Source organism: Eretmochelys imbricata, chromosome 5 (assembly GCF_965152235.1).
Source record: "Eretmochelys imbricata isolate rEreImb1 chromosome 5, rEreImb1.hap1, whole genome shotgun sequence".
Lineage (NCBI taxonomy): Eukaryota > Metazoa > Chordata > Testudines > Cheloniidae > Eretmochelys > Eretmochelys imbricata.
The window spans coordinates 46,319,192-46,340,124 of NC_135576.1; the positions used below are offsets into that span (position 1 = coordinate 46,319,192).

The 20,933-nt window shown below is 39.1% G+C and overlaps 1 protein-coding gene across 3 annotated transcripts in view; it reads left to right on the top strand.

Annotated features, from left to right (window-relative positions):
- Positions 1 to 284: 284 nt before the first annotated feature.
- Positions 285 to 20,933, top strand: part of WDR41 (WD repeat domain 41) — a 40,599-nt gene continuing 19,950 nt past the window's right edge. The window contains exons 1-8 of one of the 3 annotated variants that reach the window (XM_077817008.1): positions 285 to 523; positions 2,796 to 2,911; positions 10,702 to 10,750; positions 12,743 to 12,874; positions 13,229 to 13,291; positions 15,269 to 15,380; positions 19,019 to 19,081; positions 20,751 to 20,861. In XM_077817008.1, the coding sequence (XP_077673134.1) occupies positions 473 to 523; positions 2,796 to 2,911; positions 10,702 to 10,750; positions 12,743 to 12,874; positions 13,229 to 13,291; positions 15,269 to 15,380; positions 19,019 to 19,081; positions 20,751 to 20,861 (697 nt within the window). In that variant the 5' untranslated portion in view covers positions 285 to 472. The remainder of the gene's footprint in view (positions 524 to 2,795; positions 2,912 to 10,701; positions 10,751 to 12,742; positions 12,875 to 13,228; positions 13,292 to 15,268; positions 15,381 to 19,018; positions 19,082 to 20,750; positions 20,862 to 20,933) is intronic. The other 2 variants (XM_077817009.1, XM_077817010.1) reach the window with 2 other exon arrangements.

Sequence of the window (20,933 nt, forward strand, 5' to 3'; positions counted from 1 at the left end):
GGAAGAGTGTGTGCAGTATAATTCACACCGAGGATATTCCAGAAATAAAGGGGGGGGGGTTCAGAGAAGGTGATGAGAATGATCAAGGGCCCGAAAAAAGTCTTGTATGAAGAGATAGTGAAAAGATGTCGATTAGTTAGCTTGGAGAGGAGCCGAATAAGAGGGAACAATGGAGCAATGGGCTGATCAGTTGCTCGGCACTCTTAGCCCTTTGCCTGGCTCTGGAGCTAAGCACGGCAGACGCCACCGGAAGCCACGGAGCTTCGGCCGCGGTCCGATTTCGATTAATAAGGACTTTTCCCCAAGCTCGAGGTGGTGCCGCGGGGCGGCGCGCGGAAGCCACTTTGCTCCTGGACGCTGCCAACCCCACGTACGGGAGGCAGCGAGGGACAACATCGAAGTGTCAGGGCGCTGTTCGGGCGAGCTGCCCCTCCCCAGGCGCTGATTTCACTCCGGCCCGATTGGACTCCCGATGCTGCGATGGCTGATGGGAGGCGGGCGGGAGCCGCAGGGACTCTCCGAGGTAAAGCAGCAGCAGCAGCAGCCGCCCCGCCCCGCCCCTGCCCCTGGGAGGAGGGACCAGAGCGTGCGCGTGAACTGAAGACGGGTGGGATAGGGGGCGGGGCCAGGAGCAGGCAGGGCGGGGAGGGGGCGAAGGGCTGGAGGAGGGGCAGTTGGAAGGGAACTAGCCCTTAATGTTTTTCTCCGCTCATGAAGGAGCCAAGTCTAAGAAACCCAGCAGAGCCCATGGGTATAGCCCAGTGGCTGTCAAACTTTCGTACTGGTGACCCCTTTCACGTAGCAAGCCTCTGAGTGCAGCTCCCCCCCCATAAATTAAAAACACTTTCTAATATATGTTTAGCACCATTAAAATGTTGGAAGCAAAGCGGGGTTTGGGGTGGAGGCTGCCAGCTTGCAACCCCCTGAGGGGTCCTGCCCCCCAGTTTGAGAACCCCTGGTATAGCCAAACCTCACCGAGGCAGGAATCATAGAATCATAGAATATCAGGGTTGGAAGGGACCTCAAGAGGTCATCTAGTCCAACCCCCTGCTCAAAGCAGGACCAAACCCAAGAAGCCCAGTAAAGCACCTTAGACTGTCAAGAAAACAATCTACTGCTTATTTTTGGCATCTCAATGAGATTTTAGGGATGGAGCTTGGAAATGGCCTAGTACTTGCACAGAAAACCTTCAAAGGGCAGAGACTTGATTTTAAAAAAATGAAAAATTGGGGATTGCAAAATGGCAGCTTAAGATGGTTTAGTATGGTGTATTGCTCCATGTCCCTCCACCCCAATCTGAGCCCTGATTGGATGTTATTCAGTGATTGTGTTGCAGTTTTAATACTAACCATGGCCATAAGGAAGGGTGAGACAGCGTCTCGAGTCTCAGGTCTGTAGAAATCTTAAATCTGTGGTCCAATGGATAGAGGACTGGATTGGGAGACCTGGGCTCTATTCCTGGTGCTGCCAAGTGACCTCGGGCAAGTCATGTGATTGGTCTGTGACAAAGATAGCTATCTAGCGAAGCTACACAGTCTGTCCAGTAGATGTTTTAGTGCTGCTGTAAAATAATAGGTCCTTTGAGTCTCAAAAGAACATTGAGACAGTCCTGAAGGTATGAAGATGTTGACATTTGCTCGTAAAATTAAGCTGTAACTGTGAGAGTACTCTGACACTGAGTTGCCACCGAGTTTCAAGGTATCTAGCAATGACACCTGATAAAACAAGAATTGTACACTACTGAGTTGTTCCAAAAATGGTGGAAGCTTGAAGCACAAGAATAGCCATACTGAAGCAAGCCAATGGCTCTCAGTAGCTTATACTAGGAAAAGTTAGAGAACTGCCATCAACATCGTGCATCTAGTAATGCAATAGTATGCTATGGAGGAAGTGTCTTGCTGACCCTGGCTGGTGATCAGCTTATTTCATGAGCATAAGTGATAGCCCTTGTAATTACCCCAGCTGGCGTAACTGCAGATGCTATTCAATAGAAATTGAGCCTTTTTTGAATCTTACTAAACTATTGGCCTTAATGTCTTGCGATAAGGTCACAAGGGATAACCTGTATTGCATGTCTAAAAGCATTTCTTCTTGTTTGTTTTAAACTTGGCTGTCAATTTTTAAAATGAAACTGTTGGTAAGAGGGGACATCATATAGGGTTGACAGACCTCAGAAAAAAGGCAGTTTAATGAGAAATTTAAAGGTGTAGTTTATTGGGACAGGAAGAGGATTCCAGACACTTGGTAAAGCAACCCCCATCATTTCATTTATTTATACCTGCTCCTGTATTTTCACTCCATGCATCTGATGAAGTGGGTTCTAGCCCACGAAAGCTTATGCCCAAATAAATTTGTTAGTCTGTAAGATGCCACAAGGACTCCTCGCTGTTGTTGCTGATACAGACTAACACGGCTACCACTCTGAACTGGCTACCATAGCTGTTAACCAATTGCTTTCTTTAGTTATTCAAGATCATGTCTAAAACAATAAGGGACTGTTGCTTTAGGTTTTTTTAAACCAGTTTAAATGTTGTACAGTAACTCAAAGTACATTCCATATTATAATCTACCTAATTTAAGTAAATAGGAGGGAATGCCTTGTTATAATTTCCATTAAGGGAACAGATAGTTATGTTAAATTCATGTTTGGGGATAAGTTTTATTTATATGAATGATCTATTTGTGAATGTATTTTATACACACACTATGGTAGATATGACTGAAAACAATTAAAAATGAATTATATACATACAAATTGAGGTATTCATGATTGATTTCTCTTGATGGATTTTTAGAAATCGTCCGTGCAGAGCTTAGGTGAAGAACAAATACAGAATCCCTATACTGAGCTCCTTGTACTGAAAGGTCATCATGATATAGTGAGATTTCTAGTACAAATAGATGATTGCAGGTAAGAGATTTTTTCAAATTATTGTATTACATCCAAAGGAATACATAAGTGGAAGTCCATGAAAATTAAGAAATATTTTGATAATTTTTCTGCCAGAAATTAAATATCAGGTAATTTAGATCTAAATTAATGCAAATATGTTCAGTAAAACATTACATTCAAAGCAAAAAGTCATTTCACTGAAATTTAAACATTCTCCTGCAACTTTTGCTTCTTGAGCATTCAGGTTTCTGGATCTGCTCCTATAATTGCCACACAGATTATGTGGCTTGACCAAGGTCAAAGAGGAACTATCTGTGCCTCAGGTTCCTGTAAAATGGGGCTAATGCTTCCTTATTTTAGAGGGTGTTATGTGATCTGTAAAGCACACAGGTCCTGGGATTGCCTTTCACATTATTGCTGCCCCTTTCTGTACCTTTTCCAATTCTCTAGTATCCTCTTTGTAATCAAATACTCCAAACGGTACACAGTACTTCAACATCTTTAAGATGTCCCACTGTCCATTCAAAATGGATTTATCTGAAAATGAATTATTTGCCTTTCCTTTGTTATCATACCCTCCCTGTCTCCTAGGCCCACAACCTCTTTCCTTCTCCAACTATATTGGTCTCTTTGGAAGTCTTCCATATTTCCTAATTTTAGTATTGCCTAAATCCATCTATTTCTCGCTGTACCCACTGTCGAAACTTAGGTTCATCGTTATTTAGTGTTGGTTACTGCAAGGATTACTTCCTTTCTAGCTTCTCACTGTTTCACCCCATCAGTCTATTCAAAATGCTGCTGCCAAAATAGTCTTCCTCTCCCACTGCTCTGACCATTGTCATCTTTACCCAGCAAGCTGTCAGTGGTTTCCTTTTTCAGTACCTCATTCTAGCTCCACAAGGAGCTAGAAGCCCCTTTCAAAGTCCTACATAACCTCCTCATCCCTGGTCTCCTCTGATTTCTTCCTGCCTCTGTTCTCAACTCCCTCTGCATCTCCCAATCCTTTTTCCTCTTCTCATTCTCAGCTTCGTGCCTTCATTCATGTACTCCCCAATGCTTTCATTATCAGTCCAGTTCTAATTTACTTATAACCTCGTCTAACTGTTTGGGGTGAAGTCTAGGAAGAGAGTGTCGTCTCATGGTTAGACCAGTGGTTACAGACCAGAGAGGCATGCACACTGACTTGGCATGGTCATTCTGAAGGCAGTGTGGGTGAGTGAAAGATTTAGCACTGACATTTTGGAGACCTGGCTTTTATTCCCACCTTTGCCTGAAGTGATCTTGTACCATCTCTCAGTTAAATTTGTGCAATAGGGGAAATAATACTTGACTGCCTTTTAGGGTAGAACTTTGAAGCTTTATTCAATAATAAGGGTTGCAAAGTGCCTAGAAATCTAAAATAGCAAGCAGCAGAGGTGAGATTTCAACTCCTGGCCTTCTCTAAGCTCAGTGCACTTTCAAGGGTACAGGCACTTTGCGGGAAGACTCTCTCCCCCCTAGTGTCTGCTGATCAGGCAGCTGCATTCATCCAAATGTGGAATTCCCACGATCTCTTATGCTTGCCGAAGTTTCACAGAATTGACAATTTTGAAAATATTTACAAAAGGGACAAAATTCTTTAGGTCTGCAGGATACGTGTTTAAATTAAGCATGTGTTAGAACTATTATAGATAAGGAAATACATGCAGCTTATGATTGATTTTTCTAAGTAGCATTAAAATAGGCCACAAAGATTCAAATAAAACCGTAAGGTTCTTTTCTGGTGATTTGGGTAGTCATTACAGCAATTTCAGACTAGTTATTTTAATATTTCTTCACAGTACGTATTTTCAGAATATGTACACTGAATAAATCTCATTAATCTTTGAAAATGTGGCTTTATAGTAGAAATGTTGGAGCATCCTGAGGCAGAGTAGAGGCATCTGCTGATGTTAACAAATCCTCTATTACTTCAGGAGAGGACTGTCTTCATTGTACTGTATCAAACACATTGCGGTACTAAACAAATAATAATCAATGTAAAAAACAGATGGACTAGTAAGTTGGAGGACGGGATAAGTCAGATATGGATAAGAAATAAGTTACATTAGTATCTTATAGGTGTTTAATATTCTGAGTTTGAACTGTTCAGAATAGTTTGCGTCAATGGATAGTTATTTCATTTTTTTTATTTAGCATGAACATAGTAGTTGTTAAACAGCGGAAAATTTTTCACCTGCTTTCTCCCCTTCCCCCAATAAAATTAGTATTGCTATTCAGTTTCTGAAATGTTTTTATTTAGTTTTTGAAGCTATCCCATTGTGTTTTTTTGTTAACTGTTGTAAGCCAGGCTTCACGCTTCAGGTCTTTAGATAATATCATCTTATTGAGAATTTTGCAGAAGGATTTTCTTGTTTTCTCAGTGGCTCGGCTAAAACCAGTGAGTGGAAAATTTTCTCAGATTGGTTTTTGAAGATACTAAATAAATCCTGTATCAACCTAACAGACAGCTGCTTTTTTCTTTGTTTCTTTCTTATTTTTTGAACATGAAGTGAGGGTCATATTGATTGGAAGATCACTAAAGAAGGGTAAGCCTCAGCAAGAGTCTTCCAAAAAATGGACTGATAAAATTGCATGTAATACCCTAGCATTTGACATATTAAACTAAACTGAGTTCATAACACATTTTAAGAATAGCTTTCTTTGTTGCTCATTTGACCATTCCTTGCTCCTCCAGGAAGCAGACAAGGTTATAGAGGATGGTGATCATGACTGGAAAAGAATCAGGTGACCCATGAAACTCCAGCTTGGTGAACAAAATGTATACTGTAGAACCAGCCATCCTACAGATATCTTTATATTTAAAAATAAATCCTTAAAAAAACAACAACACTGTACATCTTATATTTGATGAATTACACATGCCTTCTCCTTCAAAGGTCAGGTTTCTTTTCAGATCTTTGCTCAAGTGTCAGTGTCCCATCATTTAATTGAAGGATAGGTTTCCACATTTAAAGTGTTCATGTCCAAAATGTGAGTGGCTGACTATTGTGTTTGGTTCTGGCCACCCCATCTCAAACAAGATATAGCAGAAATAGAAGGTTCCCAAAAGTGGGAAACCAACATTAGTAGAGGCATGGAAAGACTTCCAAATGAGGGGAAATTGAAAAGATTGTCTGTTCACTTAAGACAGGAGATGAAGAGGGGACTTGATAGAGGTATATCAAATGATGGTAAGGAGAAGCTACATTAGGTCTACTTACTGACTGTCTAATACAAGAGCAAGAAAATGTTTAAGTTTGAAAGGCAACATAGACTTACCTTGTGGCAGGATATCATAATGGCTAAAAATGGATTAGGATTAAATAAAGATGATAGTTTTATGGATAATTAGAACATTCATATTATTGGGTAAAAGTTTAGAAGGGATAGAACTCCTCCATATTTAAAATATAAATCAACCACTAGTATCTAAAATTAGAAAGAAACTTCCTCTATAGGCAGATTATTCCCTATTTGTCCATTATGGAGTTCCTTGTACTTTCCTCTGAAAATGGCCTGTACCAGATACAGGACACAAGAGTAGATGGTGAATTTTCTTGTGAAATTTGCAGGTGAGTCTACAGTCTGTACTCAGTCTAATTTAAAAAAAAAATAATGGAGTGCATATTGAAAGCCCCAAAATTTATAGCACTGGAGTTTTATCAGCACAATAGTTACAACACGTAAAGCACCAGTGCCGTATTTCCTAATGGTTAAGGAAGGAAGTAGAGTGGGCGTGGGGCTCTCAACAGCAGGAAGCCATGGTTCAATTAAAATAAGCTTTAGCTCAAACTCCAGCCTTTGCATATCCCCTGGTGGGACACCTGTTTGTGCTGCAACTGGCAACTACTGGGAGGGGGATGGGAGCTGTACTAAGTCAGAACCATGATACAGGGCTCTGCCCTGTGGCATATGCCTCCTAATCTTCCAGTGAGGTAAAGAGGGAATTCACCCCCTGTGAAAAGGTGGTTTCGGCACTAGTTTGGGCTTTGCAGCATTGGGAATATCTGGTGCCTACTACTTTCGGATAAAATACATACTCACTAGCAAAATTAACAACAGTCATGTGTCCAGCCCTAGCAAGTCCTAAGCAAAATTACTGCTGATGAATTTGCTGAGCCCCAAGTGGGGGCTCAAAGCACAAAGTTCAAAAGCCCCTTCCCCCCAAAAAACCCTCATCAAACCCAACACATCTAGATAAAAAAAATAAGTTTAGCTTAAATATCCAGTGGTACCTCCTGCTATATAGGGAGGGGAAGTTTGTATTGCTTTGTGTGTTAAATAATTAGCCACGTAAGTGCTAAATTTTTTTGGAAACAGTGTTCTCCTGTATACTGCTTTTTGTTGGTGTTTGGATTTCAGACCTGCTCCTTTGGTGGTGTAAATCTGAAACCTGTTGTGTTCAAGGCATGGGGAAAAGTCCCATAAACAACAATAAAATGTAAAGTAAACAATACCCTTGACATCACTACTAATCCCAACGTCCCAGAAAAACGGATCACTCTTTTAGGCCTTTTGGATGAATATGACCCCACTTCAGTAAAATTTAAAAGGCTTGAACTTAAAGTAAATCTGAGCATGGATATGAGCAAGAACTGGCAGTGTTATGGTTTGGGTTGCAAATAGTCTATGCTGGTGACTAAGGAATCCTTACCACTTCAGTGGCAATACCACCATCCTCATGTATACACAAGGAAATAGTGGGGGGGAGTGGATTTGTTCATGGGGGGAAATTGGAAACTACCGAGGTGCATATGGTTCTCGCTGGGTGGGAACTGACAGGCTGTTATGTAATTGTAGTAAGCCCAAATGTGTTCATTTATGGACTGACATGCCCAAGTGGGCAGCACCAGGGGAAAAGCAAATAAATTTTAAGCTAAAAGAATTCCTTACACCCCAAACAGTGGGCAAAAAAGTCTGGGGGAGGCAAGGTTACAAACAATAGCACCGGAAGGGGACTGGGAGATTTTGCCCTGCACTTCAAAGGCATTCAAAAAATTTAGGAAAAATACAATATTTAATAATTAAATGCCTTAATAAAATGGTTAATATACAGCCCAATATAACAAAAATGGCTTCTCCAAAACCCCCATAAAATAAATGGCCTAAAAATATGCATTTTAAAGCCCTCCTTTACCAATTTAGTCAGGACATATATAATTCAAACCAATATTAAAAAAAGGAATTGGTAATTAAACTGAACCACACCCTAAAAAGTAATTATAAATCTCACATTAGCAGACATTTTGGTCCTAAAACCCCACTGCAAAAAGTTTGTTCAGTCATTATAAGGGGATTATTCCTTTGATAATTACAACCAGGATACAAATCAGGGTCTTCCTCTGACACATTCCCTCCCCCAAGCTACTGCTTCCTTTAATCACAGCCTCTATTGCCTTCTGCTCTGCCAACATGGCTCTGAGAGCACAACTTTGTCTCTTACATTCCCTGTGATCTGCCTGGGTCTTATCCTGGGATTCCTTCAGTAAGGCTCTAACTTTGCTTCTATTAGTTTGCTTTTGCAACTCAGATACTTCCTGTTCCAACTTCTTTCTCTTGGTTACATACTTGCTTGTGCAGTGTCACTGTTTGTGTTGTCTGAATCAGGGTGGTAGCCCAAAGGGTGTCTGATTCTGCATTTAGGCTATTTCCTTTTCTTGTGTGTAGACTCTGTACTTCTCTAAGTCCCTTATTCTTGCCTTTAACTGATCTATTTTATTTATTATTGAAACCATTTGCTTAGAGCTGCAGGAATGCCCCAGCGTGAGTGAAGGTTCCAGGGTCCATTACCATATTTTTGTACAAAATTTGTCAAAAGCTGTTACCTAATTTTTTTTAAAATTGTTTGGGTTTTTTTTACATTTTCTTACTTGACCAGGCTACCAGCCTGAGCCCCAGAAATGGAATGTATCCGTAAATCAACTTGCGGATTACAATATGGAAATTTACAGGTTGCAACCCTGCTCTACTGTCTCCTCCCTATTGCACAACAAACTGTACTGACTGTCCCCTCCTTTCCACCACTGTTACCTAGGGTTTTCTGAATCTAAAACAGCGGTAACTTAACTTATTCCTGACACTGCTAAGTTAATGGGGACACAGCTCTTCCTTTTGATAAAGGATTGATACAAACCAGAGTGCTTTTACCTAAAACTACTTTATTAGGTTTTAAGCACCCACATATATGCACTATAGCAATAAGTTCAGAGCACCCCAAGCATAGTTAACCATCTCAGACTTTGGGTTTGAGTGATTACCAGCCAGGCTTCCAGAGGGCCTTCTTCCATACAGCTGTTCAGGCAAGGAGGTGACACCTCTTTGCCTGAAGAAAAGCTCCCTCAGACTGTTCAGTGGTGTTTATTTTTACATAATTTTTATAGCTACATTTTATAAAAGAGAATTTATAATAAGCCTTACTGGGTTACCAATTTTTTAAGTTTTAACAAATTGGTTATTTTTTATTAGCAAAGGATTTTTAATATTTTTAGTCATGATAAAAAACTTGTTCGCAACCTTGGTTCTAAATACCCCTATTTTTTATGGTTTGTTAATTTTTTAAATTTTGATTAGCAAAGCTGCAACTGCAGCAATTTGGCCTTGTCTATGAAAGCCCTGACCATTATTCCTAGCTATGTGGTGTTCTGCTTTTAACAAATGGTGGCTAAATGCACCCAAAATGACTGTGGTTTTAGTATGATCAAGTTCTGGGATTATAATTCCTTTCCCCCCTTCTCCATCTCTCACCACTATCACCTTTTAGGTTTTTTTTACTCTTTTTGAGAGGACTTCAAGTTCTAGTGTAAAAACACTACACAAACATTTGTTCAAGGACACATTTGTTGCTTAGTTGTGTTTAATCCTGGGCTGTGGCCTAGAACAACTAAAAGTTAAAATGTAGCTGTATCCCCAGTCAAGAGCCAGATGCAGATGTCTTCAGATCATATCATTTCAGTTTTCAGTTGCCGGAGAATGGCCACTTTCCTTAAACAGGGTGCATCGATACTAGGAAAACTCACTCTCTAGCAATAGTGCAGCTCCCTGACAGTAAACTGCTAGTGTAGACAGGGCTTAGGCATGTTTACTGAGGTGCTCTCTCGGTAAGGAAACAGGTCAAATTTATTTGGATTTAGGTAAAACAGAACCAAAACTCAGCTGCTTTTTCCTAGTGTAGATGCAGGATACGACCTTTAGCTGGGTTTCAGCAGGTGTTATGCATAGCAGCATACATACAATCCCCTTGTGAGTTCTTTTGTAAAGTCAGTTTAAAAAAAGAACTTGTAATATTCCTGTATGCCTGGCCTGACTTTAATCCTCATGCTGTGTAACTTGTTATGTAGTGCTCTCTAAATTACTTGGCTAGATAAGAAGGCTAATAGACTAGGATTTGGCTTTATTGGATATGACCTCCCCCCTCTCCTCCACCATCCCCAATATAAACCTAAGCAGTAAGAAGACTGGATTCTGTAGTACAGGCTACTATTGGGAATAGTGACAAAATGCTTAGAACACATTAAATAATGTTCTCAACAATGAGAATATTAAAGCATGTAATGTGAGAAAGTTTTCACTTTTGTTTATTAAGCAAGTCAATGATTTTGGTTTCTATGCAGTATTTGGAGCTTAAAAGGTACCTTTTTATGCATCAGATTACGAGTAAAACTGAAGTGTGATTTCTTTCCTTATAAATGAAATAATTTGCTCTAAGTAGTGATTATTGGTGCATAGCATCATACTGGAAATCTATTATCATTTTCTTTACAGGTTTTGTTTTCTTTGTTCTTTATCAGATTTGCATCTGCAGGAGATGATGGAATTGTATTTCTGTGGAATGCTCAGGTTAGTTTAGTTTTTGAATGGGGTTTGTTCTGTAATAAGGATGTGGACAGGAGTGGGAATGTGGGGAGCTGATTTTGCTCTTGAACTGATCTAAATAAAAAATCAGTCCATTGAAGTTTAGTTGAGCTGTGTCTAGCATAATGTAAAATTAGTGCAAGGGCAGAATCAGTCCAAGAGACAGTCCAAGCACAGTACAAATAAGTTGAGTTTTATAGACATGTCTGATGGTACAAAAATAAAAACCAATTCAAGAATGTTTCAGCTTCAGGGAAGTAGGATGTGAAACTGAGTGTTTGAAAAGAGAAGTAAAAATGTGTGTGAAAATATTCAGTGCAAGATGAAGTATTGGAAGCACAAGTTAAAATGTTTTCAGTAGCTGCTAAGATGTTGATTGCTGAACTTCTCAATATCAGACAACATGGTGAGGCCCCAGTTCTGCAAAGACTTATGCACAGTGTTTAATTTGTAATGAAGGAGGTACTGGGCTCAAGCAATTTTTTTTTTAATTTTCATAACTGACACTGCCAGCCCAGAGGTGCCAGGTTATTATGAACTACCAAGCCTAGCGGTGCCAGGGCTCAGTCCTGGAAGTCTTGGCACAAGTTAAGCACTGCTTATGCATGAGTGTAACTTTTTGCAGTCTGCCTACTCCCATTAAGTAAAATGGGGCTACTCATAGTGTAAAATTAAGCACATGTGCAAATCTTTGCAGCCTAATACAAGAACTGACTTCAGTGTCACTTCCATGGAGTTAATAAGAAGGAAAGAGCTCTTAGTTGCTTGCCATGGTACTGGTCTCACTCCAGTATTTTAAAAGTATTTTGTTGAATGTAACACTTGTCACAGGAATATTGCATTTTAGAGGTGATACTTCCAATAATAAACATGCTGTTTTCTCCCTATACAATCTTATAAAAAAAAGAGAAGGTAAGTATCTTGCAGGTTACCTGTTAGAATTGTTTTAGAGGAGGATGCCTTGTAAGTAATTTAGATATTTACTAGGCTGAAAGGCAGATCAGTGAACGGTCTAAAGCTTAATGTTAAGCTTCAAGTGAGGCAGAGAGAAATCTCAGAGACTAAACTTTTTATGAAGACCTTTTGAAAAAAGTTATACATAACATTTACAATAGTGTAACTTAAAATAGGAACAGGGGAACTTGTAACTTTCCTTCCTTCTTTTCTGAAGAGTTTCAGTTAAGCATAATATTTCTTATGGAAGACATTTCATAACCCTCTAATATGAAACAGAAAATTGTGTGTGAGAGAATCAGTATTCGAGAAATGTATGTGAAAATGCACACAAATCATTTACGGATGTAAAATTTGTGGGTGTCCAACCGTAGAGTTCTATTTTTCGACTTCTACACACTTACATGCTTGAAATGACTTGTATTTAATAAAAAACCAAAATATGATATTGTTAGTCCACAAGTGTACAATTTCAACTGTCTGCATCCCTAATTAACTTTCATGCTAGGTAGTAAAGCTAAAACGGTCTCATGTTATGGGTGTAGACAATAGATACAATACTGAGTTTCATACAGTAAATGTTAAGTCAGATACTCTTATTGATAAAGGTAGTTTCAAGTAAGTCAAATGGTTTTATTTTTTAAAATAACCCTTCAGATTTTGTTTTGCCAGCAAATGAGAAATAAAGTGATGTCAATAGAGTATAAATGAAGTAAATTGGCTAATATTTAAGCTAAAAATGAAACCATTAAAATACATAAGTTAAATTCTGAAATATTCATCTAAAAAACTGGTGTTAAGTGGTTTCCAGTTATTGAATGTATAGATCTTTCATAGTATCCCCCTATATTCATAGTAACAGGTTTATTTAGGTATAATAAATCTTGGTAACATTTTCAATAGCACCTAAATGACAGACTCCTAAAGTCCCCATTTTCAGAAGTCACTTAGGCACCTAGGTCTCACTGGAATTGAGTGGATTTTGAAAATGTTACCCTTAATGTGCTGTATTTTTTTTTCCAGACTGGAGAAAAGTTATTTGAGCTACATGGACACACGCACAAAATTACAGCTATTGCAGCATTTCCTTCATCTGGTGCTTATGAAGAAAAAAATCATTTGATCTTAACAGCATCTGCTGATAGGACAGTTATTGTATCCTTAAATCTTAGGAAGATTCAACTGATTTTAAAGGGAACAATGAGCCAGGCAGCAGAGTGGGTGGCAATTGTTTATATTTTAGAAGGACCCAAAGGCCTTTGTTAAGGCTGGGGCTTGGTTGTGCTAGCCTCTGTTCAAATACACAGTAGACATGGTCCCTATCACAAAAACAATGCATATGTAACAAACAAGTGTTTGAAATGACACTAAGTGTCCAAATTTTGAAGATGTTAGTATTTAGAAAATCCATGTGTCTCTACATTTTTATTTCTCAAACTCTGTCATCTAATTATAAACTAAACATAGAAACGTTATGACCTTGTGTGTTTCCTTAATAAATGAATTCAGGAATGGGATTGCAATAGTGGCAGGCAAGTTCAGAAAGTGTCATGCTTCCATTCCACTGTAAAGGTAAAGAAAAGTCCAAGTGTGTGTGTATAAATAAAAAATACATATAAATATATATAAATAAATAAAAATACACCTGTAGTGAAAGCTAGTGTGAGATATGTGAAGACAGAATATTTTAAAATGAATAACCTACCTTTTAGTTAGCTAAGACCACTTACTTCAAAGGTAGAGAAGCGACTGAGATCTAGATACTGACAAAGGTTTTAATAAAAGGAAGTAACTGGGAGCAACCATTTTATTTATTCCATTATAAAAGATTGTCACTTTTTTGGGGACTCTCTAACACCATTGGTTGCACCAGATCTTTCAAATGGGACAGGGATAAAGCTTTGGGGCTGTTCAAGTTTGGTTCAGTTATAAACGGTTTACAATTGCCATTTCCCTTTTCCGACTTGTGTTCCTCAGGAAAATTGTGTACATGTTCAGTTGTTTGGCATGCAGTCATTATGCTAGACACAGCTCAGCTAAACTTCAGTGGGCTGGTTCTTGATTTAGATCAGTTCAAGAGCAAAATCAGCTCCCCACATTCCCACTCCTATCCACATCCATATTCCAGAACATACCCCATTCAAAAACTAAACTAACCTGAGCATTCCACACAAATACAATTCAATCATCTCCTGCAGATGCAAATCTGGTAAAGAACAAAGAAAACAAAACCTATAAAGAAAATGATAAATAGATTTCTGGTAAGATGCTATGCACCAATAATCACCACTTATAAATGAAATAATTTGCTCTGTTTAAAGAGAGAAATCACACCTCGGTTTTACTAGTAATCTTAAGCCCTGAATACTGCATAGAAATCAAAATAATTGACTTTCTTAATAAATAAAAGTGAAAACTCTCTCACATTACATGCTTTAAGAGATTCCTGAGATAGAGTGTAAAGGTCACTTTGTCCGCAGGAGATCATGCTCCACAGCCACCAGGAGTGGATACTTCCAGTGCTCCATGATGACTTTGAGATCCAAATGAGGTGCTTCAGCCAACCATGCGATTATAGATGTATTACAGTTAGGTAGTCAGGGAGGGGAAGAGCCAAAAATGACAGCCCTAGAAAATCTTCCCAGCCATATGGAGTGGCAAGCTGCATTATTAGTTATATTGAGGGCCCTACCAAATTCATAGCCGTGAAACATGTGCCATGAACTGCGAAGTCTGATCTCCCCTATGAAAGCTGGCTATTGTAGGGGAGGGGCCTCCTACCATGGACTGGGTTCTAGCTGCTAGTCCCAGCTCAGGCTGGGGAGGGACGGTACTGCCTCTTCCCGTGTAGGAGCTGCTCCCAGAGCTGGGTCAGACCCACCTCCAAGAACCTCCCCCAGCCTCAGGAAGCTCCATTGATGCTGGCTGGGAGCTCAGCTCTGAAGGCTGTGCAGAAGTGAGGGTGGCTGTCAGCTCCCGACCTGAGTGGAGGTTGCCAGGAAAAAACATATGTACGGGAATCCACCCCCCATACCCTGTAACCCTCACTCTGTGGTGCTGGCTTTAGAGTTTGGTGCCCAGCCAGCAGCTGCTGCTCTCTGGCTGCCCAGCTCTGAAGGCAGCACCCATGCCAGCAGCAGCACAGAAGTAAGGGTGGCAATCCCATGACCCCCCTACAATTGCCTTGTAAACCCCTGGCCCAACAACCCCCTTTTGGGTCAGGAGCCTCAGGGCTACAACCCTGTGAAATTTCAGATGTAAACATCTGAAACTGTGAAATTGACTTCAGTGGGGCCAGGATTTCACCCTTGATCTGGCTTTCAGTACCTTCACTGAGATCTTTGGATGATGAACCCCTCTGAAATCAGGCCCTACAGTCATGTTAGTAAAAATAGTGATGTTTCACAAGTAATTTCTGTGTTCTGAAGGAAAGAGAGTTTAATGTATTTCATAGTACCTGCAGTTTTACCTAGCTAAAGCTGAATCATTTCACTGCAAAATTCCCCAAAGAACTTTTGTAAGGGCCATATATCTGATTTTGTTCTGCAGTGTTTGACAGTTCTTCAAAGACTGGATGTATGGTTATCTGGAGGGAGTGATCTATGTGTTTGGAACAGAAAATTAGATCTCTTGTGTAAGACCAGTCATCTCACCGATGCAGGTAAAAAATGGAAATGGCTCATTATAGCAGATAAAGTGTAAGTAAAATGGGTTTGTATAATGGTGCAAAATGAAACCTGGCAAATTCTCTTTAATTCTAAAGATAACATTATATATTAAAGCTGCCCTCTGTCTAGTTTTAAAAATGTCAACTTAATCATTTCAGAATTAAGGATACTTATAACCTGTGCTATAAGCATTTTAGAATGTCAAGTTTCAATAATTGTACATTAACTTTGACTTGCTGGACTAGATCCTCAACTAGTGACTTATACATTTCCCTTGCAGAGGGCCAGATCCACAGCCTAGTGATTTATACCTCTGTGAGGGAACTAGACTTTTTGTAAGTACATAGGTTTCAAGGGTTTTAATTACAAGATTCAATCCTTTATATAAACAAAAGGAAATCTTTGAATAGGATTAGTAAATATAATCAGATATGAACTTAGAAACTCATACTGCTCTGAACTATTAGTAAATCAATGCATTAAAATACAGTATCATCTAAATATGTTTGTAAAAGCTTAAAAAAATGCAGCAGTGTTCTTAAGGCATCTAGTATACTGGAATTTTTCAGTACACAGCTGGAGCCAAAATAGCTACATATACCTGTCATAAAATAGGAGACCAGAGATATTTTAGCCCTATATACACAGGAGGATTACACAAATACACAATTTAACCTCCTACCTCCAAGTTTTGAGGCAAGCCACTCATTTCAGACCTAGTATTACTTCCAGCCCTCACAATCTGCTTGTATTTTACTATTTATTCCTGGAGTGGAGATGTTGGAGAACTTTGTGCAAGTTAAAGATAGTTGTACAGCATTTCAAACAGTTTGCTCTGACCCTCATTGTGTGTCTTTCACTCAGCGTAAAGCTAGTTGTTCTTATTTATATTGCACTAGCACCTAAGAGAACTCCCTTCAGACTAGGAACTCATTGTCCTAGCTACAATTCAAATGGATAAGACGACGTAGAACCTACCGCAAAAAAGCTTGTGTGAAATTCTGGCCCCATTAAAGTCAGCGATTTCACCCGCACAGTCTTGGAGGACAAGAAGGATATGTGGCAAAGGGGATGCAATTAACTATGCACAATTTTAATGTGTATTACATACATTTATGAAAAAAATAAAGTATATAAAAATGTATGCCTGTACCCAGTTGCCCCTTGACCTCTTATGTAGATGGCACAAAAGAAGTGCTGTTTGTGGAGGGGTTTGGAGGAGGAGGAAGCAGTGGCGTGAGAGATCAGTTTGGGATGGGCATTCACACATAAGTGGCAGCATGGAAGAAGATGAGAAGCAGTGGGAGATAAGCTGTCAAGGCTGGAATCAGTGGCAGACCATAGCAGAGGTCTGAAAGTGGGGGCAAAGATTTTGAACTTGATGTGGTGGGACAGAGGAAGCCAGGGAAGGGATTCAGAGAGGGAGAGCTATGGCCGGGAAGATGATCATAGCAGGTGTGGGGGAATGGGGAAATACAGAAGCCAGATAGGAAGCAGTGGTAGTAATTGATAGGAGGAGGAGGACTTATATACAGGTTTTAGATAGAAACTGAATATCTGATTTTAGAAATACTGTGAAGGAAGAAATGCAATATTTGGACACAGCCTCGGAGATGTGAACCAAGGGAAAGCAAGGCTTAGACAGTGACTCCCAGGTTATGGACCTGAGTGGGAAGATGGTGATATTGTTCATGGGGACAGAAAAAGCAGGGAGTGGGAAGGGTTTGGGAGGAAGGATTAGATGTAATGTTAAATTTAAGTTCATAGTAAGATATCCAAGAGAACATGTCTGAGGGACAGGCTAAGATGTGAGGGAGGGAGGTAGAGAGACAGCTGAGGAGGGAGAAGGCAGATTTGTGAGTCCTCATTACAAAGGTGTGAGAACACCCAAGGAAATGGTATAGAGGGAGGAAGAGGAAAAGGGTCACACATTTGGGACCTTGAGAGCTACGGTCTGGTGCAGCAATATCTGTAAATATTGAACTCATTTTCCCCAATGTAAATATTGAACTCATTTTCCCCAATGTATCTATGAAATACATTGCAATTGTAACAGTTACATCTTTAAACTGCCTCAGTGGCCTGATCACAAAGATAGGCTGAGTTTTCATATGAGAAACATCACCTATCCTAATGCTTGAGCTGGTCTGCCTTTGTTTTATTACACACTTCAAAAGCTAGGAGTTGGGGATAGTGTAGCGGTTAACGCATGGCACTGGAAGTGAGAAATTCTTGACTTCTAGTTCCAGGTCTGACATGGACTCCTTCTGTGGTCTCAGACAAATGTTTGTGCCTCAGTTTCCCCATGTGAAAGAGATAGATACTAGTTACTTCATAAGGTTGGTTTGAGGATTAGAGTAGAATCTCACTAATCTCCATTTTATCTGGAGAGAGAGAGAGAGAGCAGATATGGATGTAAAATGTCCTGTATATGTAATCACTGCATTTATATGAATTTACCTATTCTAACTTAATTGCTATAGGAGTACTATCTATCTGTATGTTGCTATTCTGCATAAGTATGTGTAATCTTAGATCTTTAAAATTAGAATAGATAAATCTATACAAATATGCTTTATCTGCCTTTGTGTGTGTCTCTCTCTCTCTCTCTCTCTGTATACACACACAATGTGAAATAGAAATTTGGAGTAAAGGCATACAAATCTAACTATATATTGATTTACCTTATTCGTGGACTCAATACTACCTATAAAAATCAGCTGTGCTATATTTTACATTCAGCACATACAATAAAAAGAAATGCAAATTAAAAATGCACCCAAATCACACAATCATATCTGTATAGCTTAGAGCTACAAACAATGCCAACAGTTTGTAATTGGGCTAATAAAAACAGTTATAAACCTGTTAAAGTGTATATAGTGTTGTCTGGTGGACAGTCACAAACCACTGCTGTTCTTAGTTTATGGGACAGTTTCCTGAGGAAGGGTTTGATGCTGTGAGGTGCTGAATGCCCTCATGTTCTAAATTTGTCCAACAGTTTCCACAAGACTACAAGCATTTAGGTCATTTTACAGTTGTAATGGTGACAAAATCCCTCGTTACAAGAGATTTGTCATATTGCCTAATTCTTTCCAAGGCACTGTAGACTTGCAGCTCCCTTTAATTTCAGTGGGACTCGGCATCTCTGGAGATCAGGCCCACAGCGTTTAAAATAATGTGAATGGTGTAGTGTGGCAGAATATGCCTGTTTTTTGTCTCTAACTTTTTTTTAAAGTTAGGAAGTAAAACATACTGGGTTAGAGAGCCAGCAGGTGTAAATTGGCATAACTCCATCAAAGCCAATGGAGACTTGCTAATTTACACCAGGTGAGGATCTAGCCCATTGTCTTTACTAAACATAAACATTGTTTGTAAAAAGCTACTGTTAAAATGTTTTGAAATACATATGAATTGATAAATCATAGAAGATATATTTAACAGTGTATTTGTGTTACCCGTACATACGCGATATCAATTTGCCTCTCATTTGTGTGTTGAGAATGTGGAACTAACCTTTCTTATATTAAAGTCCCTAATTTTGAGAATGATGAAAAAAGGGCTATTTCTTAACTGCATTATATTTGTATGGAGGATAACCTTTTCCCTTTCTTTATGGATGTTTTTAAAGCTATCAGCGCTTTGGTTGAATTGCCTAAAAACTGCGTTGCAGCAGCTCTTGGCAAAGAGTTGAGTGAGTATATTACATTTCAACGTAATTTCCCACAACCCTCAAAATATTCAAGAGGTTTACTGCATATAAGAAAAAGTCTAGCTTGCAAGAACACATGGATTGAAGCATTTTATCAAAACTGTCTAGGAAAATTGGAGCCAGATGCCACTATCAGCTCCCTCCTTCCTTGTTTTTTTCCAATATATATACTTACCTACATGTTTCCCCAATCTGGGCTGCCTTGCTGGCTATGTTGTTTAAAAAAATTTTTTTTTTCACTTCATATTACAACTGATAAAACTAGTGTTTTAAGAATGCTTCTGATTCAGCTTTTTGGTAGAGAGTAACACTCAATGTCCGGTCCCCTTGCAAGTGAAGTAGTAAAATGCAATTGGAGCTGCAGTACTGGACAGCCACTGCACTCTATTAAAACCAAAAAACCCACAAAATAAAAACAAACAAACTTCTTTTGCTTGTTTTCTGCAAAGTTATGTCTCAGCCACTCTCAGCAACACTTTTGTGGTGGGATGAGATTCTCTGGCTTACTGTGTGTTTCAAAATTAGGAATCAGGTGGCATTTTACCATTTCTGATAAAAGTATTTTGAACTAAAGCTAAAATATCCTGTCAAGAATAAGCGGGCAGATGGGGGTGGGGAAGAGGGAGAAATGGGGCTGATATGAATGGATCAAAGAAAACGGCTGTTTACAAAAACAAGATGGAAAATAAATTAAAGTGTGGATATTTTATTAAGCTGCTTAACTTTTTTCCAGTTTAAATATTATTAGTGGTTTAATGATGCATGTAGTCTTTTTCATAACTTAGTTACTTGCATTCAGTCATTTTAAAATTTCAGCATGATGCAGTGTCTTATTACCTAACTAGTACCATATCCATTATTGTGCAGATCCATTTTGGTTCCTATATGGCTTAGTAAATTGCCTATGATTTACAGTTAATTCAAGTTTATGATAATGAATCATGGTCTTTTGATTTTAAAATTGTTTTATACCAAGTTCCCACTTGTTTCTGTCTCTAAGAACAAAATGTGTGCACACTGGTTGTAGCAGCTCTATACGTTTTGGTAGCTTAGTACCCCTGGTGCCTAGTTCTAATACAGGAGACAAATTTCTCCTTAACCTTGCTCTGGAACTCATTATCTGAGCTTCCATTTTGTTTTCACCTCTCCCCAGCCCCCAATCCAGACTCTTTACCCTTTCTAGGCATCTCTAGAGTCTGCTTATGCGTGCAAGGTGCCAGCCAGGGAATATTACCCAGAGCACATAACTAGACACTCTCAGAGCTCAAAGTAAAATAACAGGATTACATGTTTGTCATCCATGAGGAGTCTTTTTTTAAAAAAGATCACAGCACATAGTGTCTTTCAAATGTGTTCAGAGGTGAGAGTCTGAAGAGAACTCCAATTAGCAGGAGACCAGGTACAATATTACATCACCACCAAAGTATCATAACTCTTGCTAAGCAGGTAAAAAATATATAGCTGGAGCATAGCAGCCCATAGCACTTTGAAACCCTCACAAAAGAGACTGTCCTAAACCGTATAGTACATACTGCATTGCGTCATCTAAAGCATACTTAATTCATAGTTGTGTTCCTCATTTAAACAGAGCTGCATTTTACTCTATACAAACGATAATGCTTATTTAGAAAATTTGTCCATCTATCTTAAGTAATTTTTAGGTTGGTAGTTTCCACAGAGGGCTCTGAAGGTTGGGATGTCCTTGAAGTAAAACGCCTGGTTGACCATCAAGATAATATCCTCTCATTGGTCAGTGTCAATGGTAAGACTAGTTAGTATTTCTGGTTATTAGTGGAATGTTTTCAGCTACAAAGTTTATTTTGCATATGGCCAG